The sequence below is a fragment of the Drosophila tropicalis genome, unplaced genomic scaffold, assembly GCF_018151085.1.
Source record: "Drosophila tropicalis isolate 14030-0801.00 unplaced genomic scaffold, ASM1815108v1 contig_593, whole genome shotgun sequence".
NCBI lineage: Eukaryota > Metazoa > Arthropoda > Insecta > Diptera > Drosophilidae > Drosophila > Drosophila tropicalis.
The window spans coordinates 6,799,806-6,824,854 of record NW_027173070.1 but is presented as its reverse complement, the minus strand read 5'-3'; the positions used below and the strand labels follow the sequence as shown (position 1 = coordinate 6,824,854).

Below are 25,049 nucleotides of genomic sequence, written 5' to 3'. Positions count from 1 at the left end.
TAATTGGTAGGAAGGGAAAATACGTTTGCTTTGGATGCATGGAAAACTCACCTCTAATCGGTCGGAACGTGGTATTTTCTGTTGGGCCACCTGCACAGTTTGTGGAACAACTGGTCCCAGTTGTGAGGCAACGGCCGTTGGATCCGGCCCCAGTAAAGTAGGCACTAAGTGTCCAGTTGGATAATATGGACTATATGTGTTGGCTGGTATTCCAGACAAATATGGATTTGCGGCCTAAAGGGAGAAAGACAGAGACACAAAGAGACACAGATAGAGAAAGCCATTAAGCCATTATAATAATTCATCATCAGAGTATTTGTCAAAGTGAATGAAACAGGGTGAGAACTGGGTTGCATTGTAGGTAAGTAAGTGAGTCTATGTCCATTTATCATCTGCAAAATACTTGCCACAAACAGCAAAGCCATGTCTATATGCATTTTGTGTTGTCTGAATCTAAAATGATTTGGAATTTAACTTACTTCAATTTTCTATAGTTATGATTATATTCTCGTCTATAATCAACTGAACCTAAGAATCTTCACTCATATGAAGTGTGACTGATTGCTTTAAATTTTGATTTTTTCAGTGTCTAATTGAAATTTTACTAAAGAATCCGAACAAAATAAATTGACTTTAGAGAGTTCTTGACTTTTCCTTCTTAGAGAAACCCAATTAATTTGCTTTTTATCAAGTCTTTTTCTACATGAATAGTATCTTTCATAAGAGCTCTACTTATAAATTACCCACACTAATTAAGAGACGAAACAAAAGCATTAAACTATTCTCTATAAAGCACTTTAAAGGCAAATGGGCCTGAGCCCCTTCCTACAAAAAAATGTTATCTCATTTATTCATAAGAGTATCTGAAAGTTTCTTTTATGGCATATGCCCCGCCTACATCATTCAGTGGGTTTTTAATATGCTTAACACGCTCTCAGTGGGGAGGAGGGTAAAGTGAAACAGCAAATTTCTAATCCTACTCTAATGAAAATTCATGCATTTTTCAACACTCTGACTGAGTCCTTTCTTAATGGTTGCCGGCGTTTAGCAGCGGTTTGGGAAGGAAAAATAATAAAAAAAAAAAGTAAACTCGACTCGCTTTGGCAATTATTTGAGAATTAATTTTCGATTTGTTAGATGTTGAGAAAAGGAATAGAAGACACAAGAAGAAGTAGATGGAAAAAATGAAAACCTCAAACTGAACTGAACCCAATGAATAATACATGGCTACTGCTTCGTTTTCATTTCCTTCCTTTCACTCATTTTCGCGCATTTTGAATGGATTTTTTTAAACTTCTTGTTTTTTTTTTCTTCTTCCTTTTTTTTTTGGATATATTCATAGTCATGCTTTGCGTTTGCTTATAAATATTCATATATAATTTTTCCTTTTTTGCTAAACTAGAATTTTACTTCTTTTGGGTTCTGGCTTAGGAGGAATTCAATTAAAATATAAGACTAAAAGAGAATGAGAATGAAATGGGTCAGAGGGCATAAAAGGATAGAAGAAAATCACTTACCACAGCTTGCACTTGGCCCGATATAACCGGCTGACCGGGTGCTATGCCCATCTGTTGCATCAAAGCGTTCTTTAGGGCCAAATGATTGCGTCCATTTATCAATAATTGATCCTTCAAGTGCTGTGGTGGATGAAAATATTTGCACGGCGGTTTATCACGATTACAGCGACCCTGCAAAAGTAAGAAAAAAATACACAATAAATAATTGCCACATCAATTTGTAAATGTAAAATATGTTTATGACATTTCATAAATTATAGCATTAATGTTAAGAGAACTCACAAACTTCGACAGAAGAATAGACTTAAATAAACAAATGTTTCAACCAACTTGGCAGCAGAGGTAAACATTAGAATAATGTATACTTTCTTTCCACTTTGGTATCCAGAACATGGTTGAATAATCACCGAGCTTAGATTACCATCATTCTATCCACTTTCATGTCCAACTATTATTTTCTTTGCTCAATGTATTTACTTTAACCAAATCGTGCAATTAACTGCATGAAATTTCCCTTCGTTTACATTGCATGCCTCTCGCCCCCCACCACCCATTTACATTGCATACATTTCTCAACATTTTTGATGCAAAATTCTTAAAAAAACACAAAACATTGATCATGCATATTTTGAATACCCTTTGTGAGTCTTTGGGTGAGTCCTTGGGTTAATTGAGTATATTTAAAAGTATAAGTTAATGAAAATTAAAGCTTTATGATTATTTCTGCTGTGTCTTTTGAAATTTATGTTGCCTACTTTGGCGGGCAGCAGATTGAAATGAGTTTGATTTTGCTTCTTAAACTTGTTTCATTCAAATTGTTATGAATAATGTTAATTTTTATAGGGTAATTGTGTGCTCTTCTTAGTTGCTTAAAATTTTAACTTGACGTGCTTTGAGAACATTTTTAGGAAAAAGCAAAAGGAAAACCCTCCTAAGCAATTAATTGCATGAAATTTTGCATTTCGCTTTCATTTTCATAGTTGTAGTTTTTGGCATTACACACACATTTCTCAACATTTTTAAGGGGATATTGTGGTGGTAATTGTTGAGAATAATAACAAGAGCGAAAACAGCAAACATGGATACTGTTTTTTTTTTCTTTCCTTTTTTGTTTTGCGTTTAATGGTAACTGCAAAAAAGTACACAAAAAAATGAAAGCGCGGAATGAATTTCACTTCATTAGCACGTGTAATTATGGCCAGGGATTATGGCTTTCAACTCTCTCACTCTCTCTTTGTGTTGGCCTGAATGTCAACAATAATTTTAATGACCATTTGTGTGTGTGTAAGGGAGAGTTGGCTAATGCCCTTTGGCAGTTCGTTGGCAGTAGGCATGCAATATTGCATGTTGAAGGAAAAAAAGAAAAACGAGATTTTTCACAACCAAGCCGCCATAATTTCACCCACAAATATATATATAGACCAGTAGAGGGAGTGAGAGAGAGAGACAGAGCGAGAGCGAGAGAGAACAGACGAGTAAACAAATATGCATGTAAATTATATTTAATTCAGAGCAAATGAAGTTAACAAATATTTGCATAAACCAACGACGACGAGATGATGATGGCAACAAGGACTACAGCGACTCCTCCTGGACAACACACACACAAACACACAAGTTGAGTTGTAAAATACCAACAAAAAAAGCATTAACCAAAACTAGTTTCAAATGCAACGAAGTATCGCATACCCTAAAACAATGTAACATCGCATTGAAATTCCAGACAAACCAAGTCTAATTGGTTTCTTAAAATACTTATGACCTTATTTTACTCTGATTTAATAGATTACTTGATCTAAGTTGATTGGAGAAGACCATTAAAGGATAATAGCTGAAGATAATAAGCTTTGTAAATGAAGATGATTAATATCAAAAAGGGAGACTTTTGAGCAAAAAACGAAGATCAGAGTTCAATATCAGTTAAAGAGAAAGTGTTTCAAGTTGATAGAAGTTATAAATTGCTTGAGAATCCTAAAAAATCCTTCCGTCAGAAAAACAACAGGTTATGTGAAGAAAGAAGTTTATGGGACATCAAAAAGAAATCCTTGACTCATAAAAGTTAGATGATTAAGCACTTAAAGTAAGCTTATATACCTTTTCTACAAATGTGCCAAAAAAGGGTATGAAATTCTCCCCTATCCTCTCATTTTCCTCACTCACTCTGTGTGTATGTGTGTATAAATTGATTGTTTACTTGGCCATTGCACAAACAGAACATGGTGGCATATTCTTTGTATATTTTCTTTTTTGCAGTTGAAAAATGTTTTTAAAAATTCAATATACATATATCTGAATAGATGCAAAAATGAGAGACACAGAGAGTGAGAGAGAAAGGGATGACAAAAGTTTTGAGCAAATATAAAAACAGAGAATTAGACTAATTAATTGGCAAAGTTCATTTCAATTTTGTATACTGATGATGATGGCATTTCAAACAATTTAATAAGCTTCTTTCTGTATTCAATGTATCTCATTTTGAAAATTGGCTAAAAATATTTGGCTAATAAATACTTTTGGTAATGTTGGTTTTGCAATTTTGCTATCAAATGCAAAATGCATGCAAAATATTTATTGACAATAAGCAAATATTTTTGGCTGCTTTAGCTCAAAAATTTCAATCAGACACACGCACAAACACACACACACACACACCCACAAACACATCAAATGTGTCGCCTAAAAGCAGACAACACTGAGCAGTGAAAATCAGCTAGCAGGCAACAGCCACAAGCCACTTGCCTCACGAATACATAGCAAGCGATGTGCGTATATGCATGTGTGTGTGTGTTGTGTGTTTTGTTTGTCTATTTGTCAGTATGTCGGTGCATTTGTTTGTTTGTTTGTTCGTTTATTTGTCTGTTTGTCTGTGTAGCAATGGCTGTAATTTAATGCTTCGATTGAGTTTATTTAACAACAGCAACAGATTTCATGGCTGCATTTGTCAGATGCTTTCTCACTCTCTTCTCAATTACTTTCTCTCTTTAGTTCGCTTGCTCCTTTTTCATGTTGTGTTTTCAAATTGTTTTGCAAAATGTCGCTACATTTTGCCTTCATTTCACTTTGTCTCTCTCTCTTGCACTCTCTCCTTTATACATTTCATTCATTATTATGTGTACACTCGCCGGCACTTGTACTAATTTGCAATAATTAAATACTAATGCGATTTTTATATCATCGTCCATGTTCCCCACTCTCTCTACCCAAATCTCTACTTGTTGCCCAGGCAATGGCGCTTGTAACTAGGTTAATTGCAATTGATTGGCAATAAGGCGCTCAGGCGTACAGGCGATGGTGGCTCTAGCAACAGTTTAAGATATTTGATTGGTTTATCATTAGCCGGAGTCTACTAAATGGGTCAACGTCATAAACTGACCAAATGGACATGGCTATAAACTTTAATTGGGCATCTTGTGCACACAACAAAACCGAACAAGCACATGTTATGTGAAGTGAAAGATATTGATTGACATCAATTTTCTTAAGAAAATATTCAAAATCCATTGTTTTGTCATACCTTGTAGATTTTAAGATAAATCGAATTATTTTATTAAAACAATTGAAACGAATTGCATAATAGATCGTGTCATAACGATACTGTCTATTCGTGTTGATTAATTGACAGATTGCTTTTTTTCGTGTTATGAAACAAAAATAAGATATTAAACTACTTAAAGTCAATAAGCTGCATACTTCACTTAAGCTGCAAGTAAAAGAGACTAGAAAGGGCAACTGATTGCATGTGATCACAGTCTTGATGATCTTCTTAAAATGTTTTCTTAAATAAGTCTCTATAGAAAACTTTTTCCAAAGTCAATTTATATGTTTTAAATTATCTAACTTGAAGGTTTCATAAATTTGGTCTCATGCTAGAGAAAATTGTCTTGATTGGTGGGTAGCCACAAAAACGTTGTTCCAATTTTTCTTCTGCTCTTTTCTGGGCAATCATTCACACACAATCGTTTTGCAATTTTTAAAGATATTTCCCAATGTCATTTTGTGTAGAAATTTAAATTGCATTTGGCTTTGCCCAGCCACTAGAAGTACAATCAAATAAGACATTACTCTTTGCCTAGCATCAGAAGAGGAGCTGGGGCAGTAGGAAGAGGAGGAGAAGGAGCAAAAAGTGGTTGGTTGGTTGGATGGCAATGCCATCTTTTCGCACGTTTTGCATACTATAATGCGCCGTTGGCCGTGGCAGACATTATCTCAAATGCCAAGTTGCGCGTGGCTTTGGTCCCATGTTGTTGGCCCCTTTTGCTCTGCTCTGTGGTGCTTGGCTTGCAGGGCAATTTCTTTTGGCTGGCGCCCGTAGATATGCAACACTTTCTTGCCGCCTTGAGTTCTACTTCTTGTTCTTCTTCTTATTCTTGTTCACTCTGTTTGACATTGCCACCGCGATTTCCTTCTCTTTTTTACGTTTACGGAGAGGTTTTACTTTTTTTTTAACGTTTTTTCTCTTTTTTTTTGCCATACGCCACACTAAACATTTTCATGTCATTTCGATTGTAATCTGCATGAATGCCTCTCGCAACTCACTACCCAGTCACCAGGGAACAGGCAGGGTGTTGGAGGATGGACGAGGAGAGCAGAAAAAACTGTTTGAAAAAAAAAAGCGGCGAGTGTGAAAATTGCAAATGGTGTCCACTCACGCACACAAAAAAGGGAAAGAAGAGAATTGAAGATGAACGCAAGTGAGAGATGGCGGGCAATGGGAGACAGACAGCATATTTGCATTTCCCCCCCGCTCGAAAGGCCCCCTCATCAGCCAATCTACCACCCCTTGAACGCTGATTCACGCTGCATTTTTATTGCAAGACTCAAACCCTTTTTTTTTTGTTAGAGCATTTTTTTTTTTATTTGCTGTGCAGATTATCCGCTTTAAATTGCAATGATTACTTTTTCTTCTCGCCTTATTTTTTTCGTTTTTTGCATCGTTTTTGGTTTGGAATGGTAACTCTGGCATTTCAGAGCCATTTTTCTTCTTCGCTACGCTCCGAAACAATGTCCTGTCGTCTGTCGTCGGATTGAAGAGATGGGAGGATGGAGCAGCAGCAAGAGCTTGGAGAGACGACATCATGTCCAATGTCCGTCCATGTCGCATTGGCTAAGGAATTTTTCATGTTTTCATGACAAGAGAAAGGCATAGCAAGAGGAGGGATCAAGAAGGAGTGAGAAGAGTGGTGCAAGTCAAGTCCAGTCATGTATATCGTCGCGTATCGCATTGCCATTTGCCGACATGCGTCTTCTTCAGGAGCAGCCAAGGAGCAGCTGCTGCCCAACAGCACTCTCTCTCTCTCTCTCTCTCTCGTGTGTGTGTGTTGGCCATGGCCAAGACCAAGACGATGTTGGGTATTAAATGTCATTTTGCATTTCGTGACAAGTTGGCTAATCTGACTCGAAAGTTATTTATTTCTTCTTTGTTGAGTGCAAAAGGAATTTTTCTTACACTTTACCATTTTTACATGAGATTCTTTCTTCTATTCTTTTAGTTGCCTTTTTCCTAGGGTTTTTTGTGTCCTTAGTTTGCTTAGGGTTCACTTATCCCTCTGCCATTCTTTATCTCTCTTTCTGTCTTTTTGCAGTAGCCTTATCTGTATACTCAATTTTAGCTACTTTTCTTCAATTTGGCGACGATAGAAATCGCCTTTGAATGTTAATAAAACGGATTTTTATGCAAATTTAAAACTGTTTAGTGGTCGGTCGACGCTTCGCAGCTTTTGGTATGCAAAAAGAATTAAAGAAAGTAAACCAAAAAAAGGATTCTGCTTATCGATAGATTGAAGAAGAAGGGTTGGCCAGTCAATTTATGGTTAGTTTTGCCATAAAATAATAGATAATTGTGGAATAAATTTAACTTTTTTCTGTATAAACTATTTACTTTAAAGTTTATGGGAAACTTTTTCTTTTTTTTTTTTTTTTTTTGGAGGAGCAACAAGAAAATATATTTAACCATGCATAGACTTCCATTTAAGGCTTTATGCACACAACAAATTGCAAGATAATGGAACGGGAGTGAAAGAGAGAGAGATAATGATAGGGATATGGTGAAAGGGAGAAAGTATCAACAAGAAACTTTCTCATAGCATAATTCCTGACATTTTCAACTGCATTTTTTGGTCTATACTTAAACAAGCTCGTCCTGCCAGCAAAATTTAATGCAAACTAACGACACTACAAGCTTTAGCACTTTAGAGCCAACACACACATACCTATATATAGACACACACACACATATACAGAGAAGATAAAGTGAGATAGGATGATACACACACATAGCCATACAACGGCAATGGCACAGACTGACAGAGAAAGAAAGAGACACGAAATTGAAAACTATTTTCGGCGCTTAACTGAGAACTCAATTTGTATCCACTTGGTCTACATGCAGGACGAACACATACACACACGAGCACACAATCTCTCACACACACATGCACAAGCGGGGGGCGAGGGGAAATGAAGTCCAGCTCAATAACACAAATAACAAATAGAGATAATCAAAAAGCAATTGCAAACAGCAAGTAAAGCCTAAAAATAACCAAAACGACTGACCAGCAGTGCAAAAAGGATGGACCAGAGAAGAGAAAGGAGGACCGAAAGAGGCAAAAGAAGAGACCAAATAGTGAGGTATTTATTTTATAAATGCCAGCAACAAAACAAATTAAAAATGACAGAGGCAAAAAGAAATCAAGCCAGAAAACCTAGATAAAGTTGTTTTTTTTGTTTACTCATTGCGAGTTTAATTTTCAATATGGCAAACTAAAAGTAGAAGAACAGAGAGAGAAAAAGAGGGAAAGAGAAGGAAATGAAAATGAAAATATTTTCGTAAAATGCAAACAAATTGGCAAAAGGCAAATGGTCAATATTTGTTGTGCATAGAAACGAAGCGATGCAAAGGCAAAGGCAGGCAGGCAGGCAAGGCAAAAGTGTTTGCCTACGAACAGGACAAAACAATGCAGAAAAATGATGCAGAGGTGTGTGTGGAAGGGAAGGGGAAACGACGACCAGCGGTGCATGTTAAGCGTTTTTCCTCAGACAATGCAAAAATGTGAAATGTGCGCAGGAAAAAGCAACAGTCTGGCAGTAGCTGGCTATCTGCAGCAGTCACTGAACTTCGCCTAAAAGCAGGCAACACAAAAACCACACATACACACATGGAGACGATACAAAACAATGCGCGTTGCTAGAGCCTATATGAATGTGCTGCCTCTCAATTCAACTCACTCTTTTTCTCTCGGTCCCTCTTTGTATGTATGTATGTTTTTTTTCAATCATGCGTTTCGTTTCGTTCGTTCGTTGGCTCGTTCATTCATTCATTCATTCACCGCCATTGCATTGCATACTTTTGGGATTTGCATCAGATTCCCAGCGTGCGTTCCATGTGCAAATCGTCGATCTCTCTCTCTCTCTCTCTCTCTCTCATCTATCTCTTTCTGCTATCTGCCATCTCTTTTCAGCTTTGATATTTGCATTTTTAGGCCCTGCATTTGGCCCAGTGCGACAAATCTGACTTTGTTGCTTTAATTTTAAAATACATACCCACACACACACACACATGTGTCAGGACTGTGTGTGTGTGTGTATGTGGCTGAACAATTATCAGGAGGATTTGCCATTAGCCATCAGTTAGGGGATTTGTGTTAATTGAAAAATGTGGATTCGAGAGAGAGAGTGGAGTGGACAAACTCTTCTGTAGCTAATAAAACTGGATTAGGCTTAGGCCCAACAAAAATGCCAAAAAAAAAAACAGTGAGAGAGGAGAAAACTATTGCATAACTTTGGGAACACATTTGGTTTAAAGTTGTAAACTACTTTAATGGATCTCTCAACTGAAAGTGGTTAGTTTGTTGGTTTTGTCCTTTGCATTTTTATCAATCAACGCTCACTCAAGCAGCACACAACTGTACTTGCATTTTTGCTCATTTCCACAATCATTGGCTCCGCTGCCTCTTATCATCAGCCACGAAATTCACTTAATTTAATTAAAGTGCACAACGTTCAGAGAAGTACAAAAAAAAAAAAAACTGAAAAGCAACCAAATATGCCAGAGAGAAAATGCCTAATGAAATGGGGAAAAAAAATAGTGAGAAAATGGTTAAATAAGAAAAAAAATTCTTCAACGGCGCCAACACCGATAGAGGCGCCAAAAAGTATGCAATGCCACTGGTCATTTCGCTCACATCATCGTCATCATCACTAGCAGCAGCAGCAGCAGCAGCAGCAGGAGCAGGAGTGTCATCATCATCATCATCGTCATCGTCAAGCGCGTCATTGCTTCATTTTCGCTTGCCGTTGCGCCCCCCGAATTAATTTCCGTTTTGCAAACCAATTGAAAATCCAATTTTCAATACACAAACCTACATACTACGTACAACTCTACACTCCTCTCCCTCTCTCTCTATCTATCTTTTTCTCTTTCTACAGGCATCTCTTTTGCTGGGGCATACGTTTAACTAACGTTCCCCCATACTGCCAAGTTCCGTTCCCTCCATGCAACTCCTCACGCTTCAACCAACCATGAGCACACGTGCAAAAGTTTGCTCACATTTAAAGAGCTTTAAGAGAGGAGAAGAAGCAGGTGGGGGGAGGCAAATAAAATAGCAGCAAAAATTTCAGGAAGAGGAACAAAAGAAGCCATGCAGGAGCAGCAGCAGGCAGCTGGCAGCCAGGCCAATGGCCATTGCGCCTAAAAGTAGGCAACAATATATGGGCATTAAACGTAAACCGACTGCAGGCACAGGCTACCGCCACGTCGTCCTGCGGTCGTAACCCGTCCATTCTACCTCCTTTTCCCCACTCCATCTCTCTTTCTGCTCTTGTTTGTATTCCCGTGTTTATTTGTATACAAACACACACGCACAAACGTGCACATATATATATTTATATATGTATACATATATACTGGTCAACTCGCATATGGCCACATAATGCACGCCATGGCGCCTCCCCGTATAAAAACGTTGCCAGGGATTCCTGCGACAGCAAGCACCAACATTGCAACGGGCCACGTGTACCTCTTGGTTGTGCCACCGACTGGCACATTGATTTTTTCTATGGCTGGTGCAAAAAAAGAAAAAACGAAACAAAAACGAAACCAACAAAAAACAAGACAGGAGCAAACTGAAGAACCTACGGCTACGATTTGACCACATGGCTACGCCATATTTTACCGCTATTCCGATTGCCATCCGACCAATTGAACAATGGGCCAAACAATCTAGCCAAACTATTTTATTTCTTACTTTTAAAATCATCTAGAAATTACAGCCAAAATACAATATACAGTATCATCTTGTTAAAGCCTTCGACTTTTTACTCATTCAGTTTGAGTAAGTTAACTTTGTTTATTTGTTCCACTGTTCTATAGAATGGTCAATTGGTTAGCTTGGCCCTTTAGTCTGCCTTCAAGTGGCCCTGCAGGACACGAAACTTCTGCAACCTTTTCTATATACATACACATACCCATTATACATATATATAGTAGATAAATATATATACCAACATTTTATGTGTATATATATTTTTTTTTGTATAACTTTTGTTCCAATTGCAAATGAATATCAATGAAGAATTTTTCGTTATTTGCCGTTTTGGTAGACAAATTTTTTTGCGCTTGGGCAACATTTTTGTTTGACTTTTTTATGGCACATTGCTGGCTGGCTCGGGGGGGTTAGGCAGAGAGGTAGGTGGTAATAGGAGTTGTTCTTGTGTGTGCCTCTCTTTCAGTGTGTGGCTATAAAACTTTAAAAGCATTTTTTGTAAGCCTAAAAGCAGGCTATAGAGTTTTTGGTGAGTCCACATATATATATAGATACTCGTATTTTGCCATTTCACTCACTTTGGCTCTCTTTTTTATGGCACAGATAAATTTAAACACTGAACTTTTCAATGTGGCAAAGAGAAGAGAAGAGATCGCGGGTCATATAATTGGGCTAAAATGTCAAATGTAGAGCAACTTGGTCTTATCATGGCAGGGAATCAACACTCGCTCGCACACACACACACTCATAGAAATAAACTGCGGCAACATTTAATGGTGAAATTCGGTTTTTTGGCAGACATTGATGACTTTTTAACTGCAGTCATTTGCAAGGCAACGTCGTTTACCCCCCACACACTCACACCTAAACACACACAGACACACACTCGCACACACTCACACCAAGATATGGCAAAATGTTTGCCTAGACTCTCTCTCTTACTTGCACACACTCTGGCATATCCGTTTCCGTTTCCATTTCTCTGCGGCTACATCGCGTGATGCGGCGATAAAAATAATCATCATAATGTAATATGAAAAGAGGCCAAGAAAAGTCAACTTTTCTTTTTAGGTATAGTAAGGGGTCTAGCTTTCCTTTCTGTTTTTTTTTTTGCTGTTGCTGCCTGCTGCTAATCGATTTTGTTGGCCCTTTTGCATATTTTAGCCATTATTTGTGACTTCTGCAATGTCCAAGTATTGTAATAAAGTTAACAAAGAAACCAAGGCCAAATTTTGACATGCCCCAAACAAACGCTATTGCTTTTACGATACCCTATAGATATGCTTATAGATAAACTGTCAATAGAGCTTTAAGTTATAGATCTTTTATCTAGTTCAAAAGAGGATATAAGCACTTGATGTAAGTTGAGATAAGTTTATTAGATAGTTACCAATCGATTCGTCTTGGGATTCTTTTACTTCATTTTTCAAGCAATTTCATTATAAAGGTGTCTTGAAATTTTTCGATGTTATCAGCAATGTTATCCTAACATCTTCATCATTTCATCATTTCCATCATTTTAAAAGATCTGCTAAAATAATTTGGAAAGAAAATTATTTACGAGCTTCGTTGATTGACGTTTCGGATATCAATAAGGTTTCAAAGTTTACAGATGTTCCTTTTGCTATTATCGATAACAGTTGGAGTTGTCAGGTCCTTTGGCATAGGGTATTGAAAAGTCGTTGATTCGAAAACATTTCAGTTATATGTGGCTTATTTATGGACTTGACGTTTTTTGTTGTTATTGTTGTAGCTGTCGTTGTCGTTGGCGCCTTTGCATGATCGTAAAACATACATATAGAAATAAAAGCCTCGACTGCGTCCTTTTTTTTTTTTTTTTTGGTCAATAAAAACTTTTATTGTTTGTATGCGGCTTGTAGGCATAATCGGTTTTTCTTCCTCCTAATCCCCTTTCCTCTCTTTCTTGTGAGGCAAATGTGTGGAATTATTATGGCATATTTATGGCAAATTTCATTCGAGGACAAATTGAAGCACAAGTCATTTGTCTTTTATTTTTCAGAGAATGAGAGAGAGAGAGAGAACGAGAGAGATTTTGTTTAGTTTTTTTTTTAAACTTTTTTTTATCTCTTACTTTGATTGAATCAACATTTTGGTAAATTTCGAAAGTTGTTCTAGCCTTTTTGTAATGCTTTTGATGTTTAATTGTCATTTTTTTCTGGTTGTTGCTGTGTTGTTTGATCTTACTTGTTCATTGGCATTTGGAAAAAAACATTGCATAACTTGAGGGGCTTTTGTGCTAAAGCATTTTCCCTACTAGGAGGCAAACTAATTGAAAAGGGAAGCCAGTACACACACAGCATGGAATATATACATATGTGTAGGAAGGAAAGGAAGAGACGACAAGGACAAAGTTTATGGCAAACATACAAACAAACACACATAGATGACATGAGACACGCTTTTAATAAATCCATCACATAACCCGCATTATTAAAAAGATCCAAGTCCTGACACGAACAAGCAAAGTTTTGCTGGCAAACAAACACACACACACCCAGAGACTGAGACACACATATGAGTGAAACTCCCAGAGACACGAACACAAAAAGCGCTTATCAAATTTCCACAAACGATGACAATCAAACTGGCTAAAGAATCATCTTCCCTTTCTGGCAAAGCTAACTGCTCCTGCTCCGCCACCTACTTTCTCCTCCTCTTCTCATTCGTCTTCTCCATTGGCTGTTCAATTTCTATACAGTAGTACTAGGAGCAGGAGCTTCGGGGAAGGAAGAGTTGATTGAGGTTTCGCCTCGTTGTCGTCTGGTTTTGAGTGAATGTAATCGCCAATAAAGTGCATAAAGCGCATATCTGAAGCGCAAGGACTCACTGACAATGGCCAGAAAGGGACAAAATGAGAGAGTGAGTGAATAGGAGACAGTCCAGAGGGACAGAGAGAAGATGGCTAGATAGATAGATGTAGACACAGAGATGGAAAGAGAAACCGTGCGAGCGAGGGACTATCGAAAGGATTCAATCAATGCGCAAACAAAAAGGCAAACAAGAGAGACTTTCCGGGCCAGGCACATAAATAATTCAATTGTCAACACACACACACACGTACTAATACTCACACACTGCATTGCATTGTGCCATAATATTTCGCCTCTTCGTCTGCTTCTTCTACTTTCTCCACCAATATTAGTCTCCCCTTACAAGCTAAAGAAAAGTTTTTTTTTGCTTTTTTGTTGTTATTTTGTTATACAAAAAAGTTTTCGCTTTTTGTTGTAACAACTTTATCGATTTACACAAAATGAGGCTCGTTATTAGTTTTTGGCCAAAAAGCAGCAGGAGGAACAGCATGTGTGGCCCAGGCGTCAGGACATCAGGACACCAATATATATATATATTGAAAGGAAGAGGAAGACCATCATCATCATCATCTGATGGCCTCAATTAAAGTCTTGCGGCTGACTTTGTTTAAGCTGCAGCTAAGCCCTGCAACTAATATTAGAAGAGAATGAAGAAGCAAGCTCCTAGCCATGTTACACTCTTCCTCTTTTTGGCTTATTGCTATGGCTTCTTTAAGTTGTCTCACATTTCTGCACTCACACCACAAGTGTGTGTTTTTTTTTTTGCGTCTTTTTTATTGCCTGTCTTACCATTTTTCTGGCCTTACTCCCTTTTTGCCTTCGTTTTTTTTTATGGCTCACACTCTTCTGACTTTTATGATTTGTTTCAGTTTCAGTTCTTTCGATTTTAAAGAAGTAGCCCCGTACCCACACACACACACACACACACACACACTTTTTTACACTCTTTTCCTCACCCTCTCCTTTTGTCAACTCCCTTTTTTGGCCTGGGCAATTTTTTATTGTTAGAAAATTGATTTCTTGTCTTGTATGGCATTGTCCTTTTGCCTGCTGCTGTTGGCAAATTTAATATGTTATCCCACGCCCCGTATGTGTGTGTGTAGTGTGTCCTTCCCCCCATTCTGTTGTTGTTTGCTAGCAAAAATATTGAATTTTCTTGGCAAAACGGATAACATCTTTGCCGTGTTTGCGCAAAATGAAGCAACCAAAGGGAAAATTGTCTCTGACTCCTACCCACATTCAATCTATCTATCTATCTATCCCCTTCCCTGCCCTTTCATCTTGTGGTTACTTTTATTGGCCAACATGTGCTTTGTGTTTGTATTTAGAAAATTGAATTGAATTGAGCAGCAGCTAGAGAAATTATGACTGAGTAAAATATTTGTAACCTAAGCAAAGAAATAGTTCGCTGCAAAGTATGCTATGAAAATTATTTATGGCCGCAATAAAATGTTGGAAAGGAATTTAAATAGTTAGTTGACAAAAAAAAAAAAGAGAGTGAGAAAGATAGCATTTTTGGGAAAGTCAAAATTAAATTGCGGCCAACTTTTATCGCCCTCCACTGTTTTCTTTTAAGCAACTGTTGAGCTTTTGTAATGAAAGAAAAAAGTTATAAAATATTTTATTTGAATATCCTGTAAAAATGAGAAGAAATATAAAGTATAAAGAGCAATAGATATTACCAGAGAGCAGTTGAGGTACTTGGGCTTAAACAAATTGATTCAATGGAATAAAAATGTTTGTTTTCCGATGCCAAAATCTTGCCTTCTTAGAAGAGTGAAAAATCTAAAGCGGCAAATGGTGCTAGAGACCTTAAAAAAAAAATCCTTTTTGCATTAATATTACAAATTACTTTATTTGCTACCAATTTAAATTATTCAAGGGTATTTTCTAGCCGTGGCAAATGTTTGACAATAAAATTTTTATTGTTTTTTTCATTATGAAAGCATTAGTGCATTTTTTGTGTACTTTTTTCTTTGTCTTTTTTTTGTTTTTTGCAATGTTTGTTTATGGAAATTCTGTTACTCTGGAGACTTCTTCTCACACAATGCAGTCATGTGAGAGCCCAAAGGGCAACACCGCGCCACAGGCAAATAACTCCAAATGATGAGGCAGACAAACAAATAAAACGTCGAAAAAAAAACACAAACACACATTTATATATATTTTTTAAAAATGGCTTTTTAAATTTGCTTTTCTAACAAAAAAAAAAAAATTGTGCAGAGAAATGGAATGTTGGAGCAAAAAAAAAAAAAAAAAAAAGAACCATAAAAAATAATATCATGAATGCAATGACTTTTAATGTACAGTTATTGCGCAGCTGTCTGATGTGTGTGTCCCTACATTTATTTACCCGCCTTCCCCGCCCCAACACACACACCCCTCAAACCAACCAGCAAGCACTCTTCTCTACGTTCCATAACAATATATACATACATATATATACATTTTTTTTAATATTGCATACTTTTTGGCGTTGCTTACATTACGTTGCGCATAGCAGACAGAGAGACGACACATACACATAGAGCAAAAGAAATGGGAGTGAAAGTAGTAAAATAAACGCAACGACGGCATTGCAAGCCACCGTCATGTATCCTTTTTTGGCAAGCTTCATTGCCACTTATGATGCCACTCGGTGCAGAGAGAGTTTGGAAAGAGGGTATAGGGCACAACACTCGCTGTTGCACATACTAATAAGGCTAAGTGGCAATGACAAACCCAAAAACAGAAATGCAAGTGAAGCACACACACACACACACACACACATACAACTCTCTGGGGGTGAGGCGGGCAAAAGTCTGCGGTTTTCGGTTGACAAATAAGAAAATTTCACGACTCTTGTGAAATGACCTCATAAGCATGCGTGTTTATTCCTTTTGTGTTGAAGCTTGAAATGCATGAAAATTTATTATGCCACACACAAACAGAACAAAGCAGGAGAAGGATGGAGAAAAATATTCAACGAATTTAAGCATAACAAAACTTTTGTGAAATTTAAAAAGTACAATTGACTCAGTCTATTATCAGATTATTGTCTTTAATAGACTCTTAAAGTAAAAGCTAGAGAAGAAATAGATACATAACTGTTTGTCTGATAGAAAAGAAGTTAAGTTAACCGATTAACAATTACTTGTTTTTGTCTAACAATAAGTCAGTTTGAGAAGTAGTCAGTGGTTAGATCCAACCCAAAGTAAATAATGAACTAGTTTAGAACACTTGTTTGGCATCTAAAAGGATCTTTAGAGATTGTCCTGAATGTTTATATTCTTCAGTTCTAAACAAAATTGTTTAATTTGCCTATTTGGCTAGTGCCAACTTGTTTAAAGGTAAACGATTTCTGTCTCCTAACTTTTATTGAATGATCCCGTTTAGTCGCTTTGACAGTCATTTCGCTATCTTTACGACATTTGTTGCTTTGGCCATGTCATTCAACATGCAATAGATATATACACATACATATACATACATATATGCATACACTTCCCCTCATGTACCTACATACATGTGTGCTGACAGCAAACGCAAAATGCATCCATTGGAAGTTGGCTATATTTTTATAGGCAACTGTCATAAGGCAAATTGATGTCTTCTCTATCTCTCTTTCTCTCTCTTTCTGTACGCTCGCAAGTGCTCAACATTTTTCTACTTTTTCTTCTTAACAAAAAATTGGCAAAGAGTTGATGCTGCTGCTTTTCCTTCGGTTGTTGCTGTTGCTGCTGCTGCTTGTCAAGCCATAAAATGTTATCACAAAAAGTATTTTCCAAGTCAGCGCACACACAAAAAGCAACTAAGAGTGAGTGTTTGACTAGAGGATGGTAGAGCGGGGAGGAGGGATGGGTATATGCAAGTACAGGAGGGAGGTAAGTAGCAAAGGACAGGCAAACTTCAAAGCAAAAGTTGTTGGCAGACATACACACTCTCCATCACACACACACACACACACAAAACGCACACTCACAAGTTACAAATAGAGTTGCCATAAAATTTCATATTCTTATCACGTGCGTGTTTCTCTCACCAGCCAACAGATGGCGTCTTTACGTTATTATTGCTGCTACTGCTGTTGGTTATACATACATACTCTGACTGTACTCTGGTTTTTCCCTTGCAATTTTCGTGAAAATTTTTGCTATATGCATAAGCTTTCTCTCTCACCCTCTCTCTCTCTCTCCGCCCAATGGTTTCATTTGTCCTTTTGTGTGTGTGCAAGTGTGACTATTTTATTGTCATATTTATCCAGAATCTCACGCAATCTAACCAACTAAAACGAAAACAAAAGAACGTATATCTATCTCACTCCACTAACGTCCCCTTGTCTCTCTCTCTCCCTCTTTGACCCTCTGTCTAACTGCCATTGCATGTCACCGACATTGACGCATTTTTCGGTTGCTGGCCCCCAAAAAAATAGGCTATAGAAAAATACGGAAAAGTAGCAAAAACCAGCGAAAATATGAGAAAAAGTAGCACCATGAGGCAAACCAACAACAACTGCTGCGCGATATGTCAAAACTGCCAAAATTCTGGCTTTCATTTGGCGTGTAGGGTTAACACAAAATATATAGATATGTATATATAGCTCTATTGTTTAGAGCGAACATATTGAAGCGTGTATGGATAAGAGATTAGAGAACGTTAAAAAAATAGTTTCAGTGGGAAGGAGAGACTCGGAATCAAAAAATTCTATGTAAGAGCTGAACCTTAAGTTTAACAAAAACAAATTATTTTGATAAGAGAAACCAATTTGAAAGCTCAGCATAATAATCATTTTTCACATATCTTCTCTTAGCCCCATTTACTGCATTCATTGCATAATCGACATATTTTCATTTCATTTCTTTTAAAGCTGCAAAAAAAAAAAAGTAAAAGAAAAACTAAATGAAAGAGAAATAGAAACAAAAAGCTAAAAACTTTTCACCAGTCAAAACTCAATTAAAATTTTCGCCTGATAAGTCTAACAAAAAACAAAACGAGCTAAAATTAATGCTTCTGCAACAATTTTTGGCAATGAAAGTGGGCTATAAAAGTTTATTTTTGGCAGGGGTTAGGGGTAGTCTGTCTGTGTGTGTGTGTGTGGGTGAAGGTTTAACCGGTTATGTTTAACACATGTGACCCAGAAATGATGGAAGTAGGACGTCGGCTGTTAGCTTATTATGAACTCATTTGGTTTGGCGTAGTTTCAGCACCTTTTTTTCTTTCTAGTGGCATGAGGAATAGGGCTGGGCTGGAGGGGGTGAACGAAAGTTTATTTCTCTTGGCAGAAATACAATCAAATTATATTACCAATAATGCCAGATAAATTGTAACAAATTATGCTAGACGAAACGAAGAAGAAAAAGGAGAAACGAAAGCTTAAATTTGATTTTTATGTAAATTTAGCAAGAGGCAAAATGTTAAACTAAACTACATAAAAAGAAGGAAGGCAACCAGGTGCTAGGCTAGGCATCAAGACAGCTGTGGACTTCAAGACTGACCCCTTAATCTGCATAATTTGAGCAGACATCTCTCTGGAAACGGCTCAGAAAGAAAAAAAAACAAACAAACAAACGAACCAACGCAGGAACGCAGAAGCAGAAGTAAACGAGGCAGGTAAGTTGCCCCTTGCGGCATTATAAATAGTCCAAGATATTTATTTGTAATGAGCTAAGGGCAAAAAACACAAGAGAGAGGAGAAGAAGAAGAAAGGGAAACTTAGGGTTGGACCACAAAGCAACCGAAACGGTCATTGGCAGAGCAGAAGCAGCCTCCTCTCGGTGGAAATTTTTGGTAGGGTAGTTTAGTGACTTTTTGTTCGATTAGATGCAGCATCTGTTTGGGGTCAAGTTTATTTTATCCTTACTTTACTTTACCATTATATCTTTTTGGCGCAAAAACCAAAAGTTCATTCAGTAAGTTATGTTAATGATACGAAAGACAGAGGGTGAGAGGAAAAGTCCTTTTCCGTACCCTTCACAGACCCTTCTGTGGGTTGATTATAAAGTCTCAAGTTTATGGGGCAATTATTCATCATTATTTTGGTCAGTTTGTGGCTAGCAACATTTACTATTTCCACTTAATTGAATTTATTTACTAGAGAATAAGACAAAGAATGAGCGTGTGTAATTTATTATTTAATAAAACCATAAGAAATACATATATTGTAGGTAAACCCAAAACGATTGACATGTTTAAGCGAAAGCTATATATTCAAAAATGTTGCCTAGAAGTGGGCTAAGTACAAACATATATTGGGTAATATTTGGTGATGTACTTTACATATATCTACTAATTGATTCTTCATTCAATATATCTACAGGATGGCCAAAAACTGTGGCGAAATAAGTTTTGCCTTAGTTAAATAACTTTGTTTTTACAAAGTTTTTGGTTTCGCTTTCGGTTTTTTGTTGTTTGGGGTTTGCTTTTTTCTTTCTTTTCTTTCAATCTTTTGTAAATCTTTTGTTATCTTTGTCTCTCCACACACACACATATGCAGAGAGAAGTTTTTGCCTCAAGGTCACTTTCTCTCACTCCCTCTTTCGCCCTCTCGATACATTGTGGTATATCTTTGGCTGTCTAATACACAAAATCCAAGCCAAGCCCCATCACTTACACCCGAACACAGAGCTCAGTCATGTGTAAGTCAAATGAATTTGTCATGAGGTTTTTTCCTTCTGTTATTGTCGCTGCTTAGGAAACCAACCAACCAACCAACCAACCAACCAGCCAACAACAAAAACGGAAAAAAGTGACAGGCCACACACCACACTCACACACACACAGTGGGGGCCAGGCGCTCAGGGTACAGGCACTTGGCAGTTAGGCTGACATTGGGGGCGCATTTATAAATATAATGCCAATAAATACTTGGATATTTTTCCCCCCGTTTAGGGGGGATAACGGTAAAAATATGTATATCGATTGCCCACCTAAAGAGTTGGCCAACTTATGTGTGTGTGAGTGTCACAGACAGCAACAGACCGCCAAAAACCCAACCAGACCAGGCAGAGACCACCCAAAGTTTGATTGGCAAATGCCACAGCAGGTGTTTTTGGTTTTATTATGCGATCGAATCACCATTCTGCTACACCACCCCACCAACCCCGCACCACTAAACCCCAAAATGTATTTTCTATATACATACATAGATATCTCTCTAGCCCCAGGCACTACTAATGGTACTAATGCTAGGGTGTCGTGGATGGGGCCGGGGGACTATAAAAAAACACACGCCATGTGCCAATTTTAAGTATTTTTAGCGAAATCTTGACAGGTGTTCCTTGAGCTTCGTGGCGACTTCCGTTGGACTTTTGCAAATAACAACAAAAATATTGTTAAGTGCTTTAAAATACAATTCCGAGCAGCTTAATTATGCAAAGGGCCACACCACCCAAGCGAATGTCCGAAAATCTACAGGAAGCAATTACGTGGGCGGTTCTGAAATCGGATAGTGGTTGCTACATATAGAGCTAAATGAAAGAATGAATGAATGGATGAAGGAATGACTGCGATGGATGGATGGATGATGAGGGTGCGACCGACTAGCCAAGCTACCAAGCAAAGCAAGTGACTCATGCAATTTACACATTTTGGCCATGGGTGTTGATGACGTCAGCTTAAGGGTCGCAACACAGTAAACTCATCACCCCGAATGATCTAATAGGCAGGAAGGCAGGCCAGCAGGGGATGATGATGACGTGGAAGGGAATGAAGTGAAGGAAGGGGCGGACGGCGAACAAAAGTCAAGCACAAATCAAAGTCAAGCAATTTTGCCTTAAAGAAGGTCCAACTTGAAGAAAATTCTGCTTAGAATATGGAAAACAATAAAACGAAAGAGAGAGTGTCCTAACCAAAAAGGCAAGAGAAAAACCCCAAAAAGAGAGGTAGAGAAAGAGTGTGAGTTTAAGAGTATGAATGCCAAGTAAAGCTCTCTCTAGGGAGGTTTGAGTGAGTTATGTGGTTGGTGAGCAAGCCCAAAAGAGCATTTGACTTGAGTGAGTGAGAAAAAAAAAAGAAAAGCGAAAAGGGAAACGAAGGGAATTAACCCGCAAAGAGCCAAGGAGATTAAGGGTAAGAGTTATTTGCTGTTAAAGTGATCCAATTAGAACAAGTTCTCAAAAAAAAAAAAAAAAAGGACCTAAATCTTATTTGAAAGATTTCAACACAATTCCAAAACAGAAAAAGGTTGAATCCTAGACAATCAAATCTAATATAAACTTACTGTTGTTCTAAACTTTTGGTTAATTGTAGGAATACATGAGTTTTTCTTGTTGTTCACAATTTAGTTTACCACAATTGTCATAATATTTAAGTCTTTTGAATTGCTTCATTGACTTCATATATAATTGGAATCAAACTTGGTCATCGAAAGATGGATAGAACGAATATTGTTAATTATCTTATTCCCCTCTCCAAAGAAAAAGTTATATAACTTTGCTCGATGGATTTTGGTTTGACCGAAAAACTTCAAATTGCATTCCTCAATTGTATTTCAAGTCTATTAGGCTTGAAGTATCAAAGTAGCGAGACGAATTTGCCACACATTCAAGTTTAATTAACAAGAAGAAACAAAAAACTTTTCTACAATAAACAGCCAAGTAAACAAGTTTGGTCACAGAGCGAGACGAAGGAGATAGAGGGAGGGGGGTCAGAAGACATCACCAAAAAAAGAGAAAAAACTTTTACATTATTAAACTTGAACTGGCTCCAATGTTGACAGCAATTTGACAGGACAAAAAGAAGGAGACACACAAAAAAAAAAAAGAAGAGGAAGGCAAGAGAAAAAGACACGAACTTAGAAAGGAAACCCAAACCAGCGAGAACAAAAACATTTACACAGGCAACAGCAGCAGCAGCAGCCAAATAAAAAAAATAATAATAATAAATGAAAGGAAGGAATAAGATGGGGCAAAAAATAAAAAAAGGCCAAAGAAATTCCAGGAGCAGCTTCAAGTGTCTGTCAAATGGTTGTTGGTGTTACCAAGACAACACACAACACACACATACAGCCACATCACCCACAATCTACACACTCTGGGTGTGGGTGTGTGTGTGTGGACCCAACCCACTTTTTAAGGGTTGACAATGTCCTGCAATAATCGTGAAAAAAGCAAGAGACGAAACGAACCAACTGGAGGTGGGAATGTAAAACAAATTTGTTTATTGTTGACACCGTCATGCTAGAAAGAAGAATAAGCTTGCCCAAGACGACGACTACGACATCACCTTAACCTTTCACCGAATGTGAGAAGGGTTTTTCTAGCGGTTTTTTTCCCTCCTTTTTTTTTTTTGCATTGTCTGGATATGGGATACGGGATGAATATCCTACCCCAATTTGAACTAGGGGAAGTAGACTGTTGAAGTGTGTCAACGATTTATGGGAGTGTGTGCCACGATCCTCTCCACTTGAGGCCATATTCCTCTACTATTACTTAATTCTTTATTTATCATTGTCAGAGCTCATCATCATCATTATCTTCTTAGCATGCTAATTGCGATACGGCGGCATCCGCTTACGGGACATGTCTTTATATAGGTATATACAACGAGCACCCCAAAAAATATAAGAAGACAGTGCGCCCCGTGCGGTGTGTTACGTGTGGAACGTGCCGCATAATTCAGGTTTTGCCTTTCACTAACTTTGCGTTTTCTGGGTGCTCGCGTTCTTTTCTTATTGAATAGCTGCGCATTTTGGGACACTTTTGTTCGAGAGTTGAGTTTCTGTCTGTCTCATTGCTGGTCGTTTTTGGCATTCATGCGGATAATTTATGTAAATTTATTGTGCCTCCTTTATCTGTTTTTTTCACTGTTGGCCTGAGATGGGACACAACACTCTGTGGAAGTAATGCAGGCGCGTGTTTGCTGTCAAAATATTGCGGCTCTTCTTCTTGCTTGTTTGTTTGTTTGCCGAAGCTCATTTAATCAATTAATAATGACAATGGTGTGGACCAGATGAGTTGGAATGAATATGAAATTGATATTGAGAAATCATTGTTTGAATGCCAATTGAATTCACAAACGATTGCCGCATGAAAGGCTCTTGGGCCAACAAGTGGAGAGGAGAGCCAGAGACAAAAGGTAATGCCAAGAAAACGTTTCATTTAACATTGTTATACATTTTGAGGGAGTATTTGGCAAACTCCACACTGTATAGAGTTTGTAGAGACTTACAGCATTTAGTAATGTAATCAACATAACTTTTGTGCACACTCGACAACAACAATTGTCTAAAATTGTATGTTGCAAAGCCTTTGATAAAAAGGAAACTCTCATTTAGCAGATTTTGAATCCTTCGAGATTGGAAAGATAAATTTTGAACGTCATTCGGTCCATTCTCTTATTTTTGACGCTGTGTTGTATCATCTAATCAATTTGTCAAACCCTTTGCATCATTTTCAATACTCTTTAAGAATTTTCTTTAAAAACAACAATTAAAACCTTTTCAGTTTGTAGTTTGCCATTTCAAGAAGCATTTCTCATAAATTATTTCCAAGTCTACGTTAAAACCCTTTAGAAGTGTTTTAGTAATTGTAAAGACTTTTGGCATAAGTAATTGACTTTCTAGAGTTCTCTTGAAAGTGAAAAGAAAGGACTTTGACATGAGCAGCGTTTACTAAACAAACTGTGTGATTGTTTATATAGTGCTTGGAGACTTGTAAAAAGGAGCTAATAAGGGTTGTTTATAGATCTGTAAAGTGTTTGGAGTGTTACAAGGAAGTTTTGAGTACTGGAAGAGTGTGAAAAGGTGGAGGTTTCATTGAAAACTTAAAGCACTGAAAAACAATTTCGATGCAGAATAGTTTCTGACTTATCCACGTGATACTAAACTTATTTCGTTGGTGTTCTTAAGTTTAAATTACGACGAAGATGGCGTTTTTTCTCAACTGGGAAGAGTTAAGAAAGGGCGTGGATTAATAAGCATTTCTACAAAGTATTTTGAGTGATTGAAGCTAGTTTTAAGAAGTTAAATCTAATGGCTCTTGCTTTCACAGGATATAACATTCAGGACTACACAACTTTTACTGAATTTCCATAGTTACTGTCATCTTTAAATTAAATAAAGCCACATTGCACTTCACACTTTACACAAATTTCGAGCTCAGTTCAAAAACCCTTTGAACATTTATTGATTTGTTCTACTGTTAATGGCAACTAGAAAGAATTTCCAACATAAAGACATTGCCCTTAACCGACCAGTACTACTCTCCCCCGCCTTAAACCGTGTGAAGAAGTAGGGGCGGCGGGGGGGTAAAGAATTTTTATAGTCAAGCAACATTTTGGCATTTGTTTTTATTGTTTTTGGTATATTTGTTGAGAGACACACAACCCTCCTAACAACAGCAGCAGCAACAACTGAGAGTCAACCAACTCAATTACATAATAAAAATTTATGAACATTCCCGTTTCAGCAATGACATTATACATATATATAATTGTGTATATACATATTCTATATGTTTCGATGT

At 37.4% G+C, this 25,049-nt stretch overlaps 1 protein-coding gene across 30 annotated transcripts in view; it reads right to left on the bottom strand.

The window, feature by feature from the left end:
* The window catches only part of mbl (muscleblind), a 199,943-nt gene that overhangs the window by 30,463 nt on the left and 144,431 nt on the right, over positions 1-25,049 (bottom strand). For all 30 annotated transcript variants that reach the window (XM_068291603.1, XM_068291593.1, XM_068291609.1 and 27 more), the window contains 2 exons: positions 1,518-1,688; positions 52-234 (listed from right to left, as the gene is read on the bottom strand). In XM_068291603.1, coding sequence (XP_068147704.1) covers positions 52-234; positions 1,518-1,577 — 243 coding nt within the window. In that variant the 5' untranslated portion in view covers positions 1,578-1,688. The remainder of the gene's footprint in view (positions 1-51; positions 235-1,517; positions 1,689-25,049) is intronic.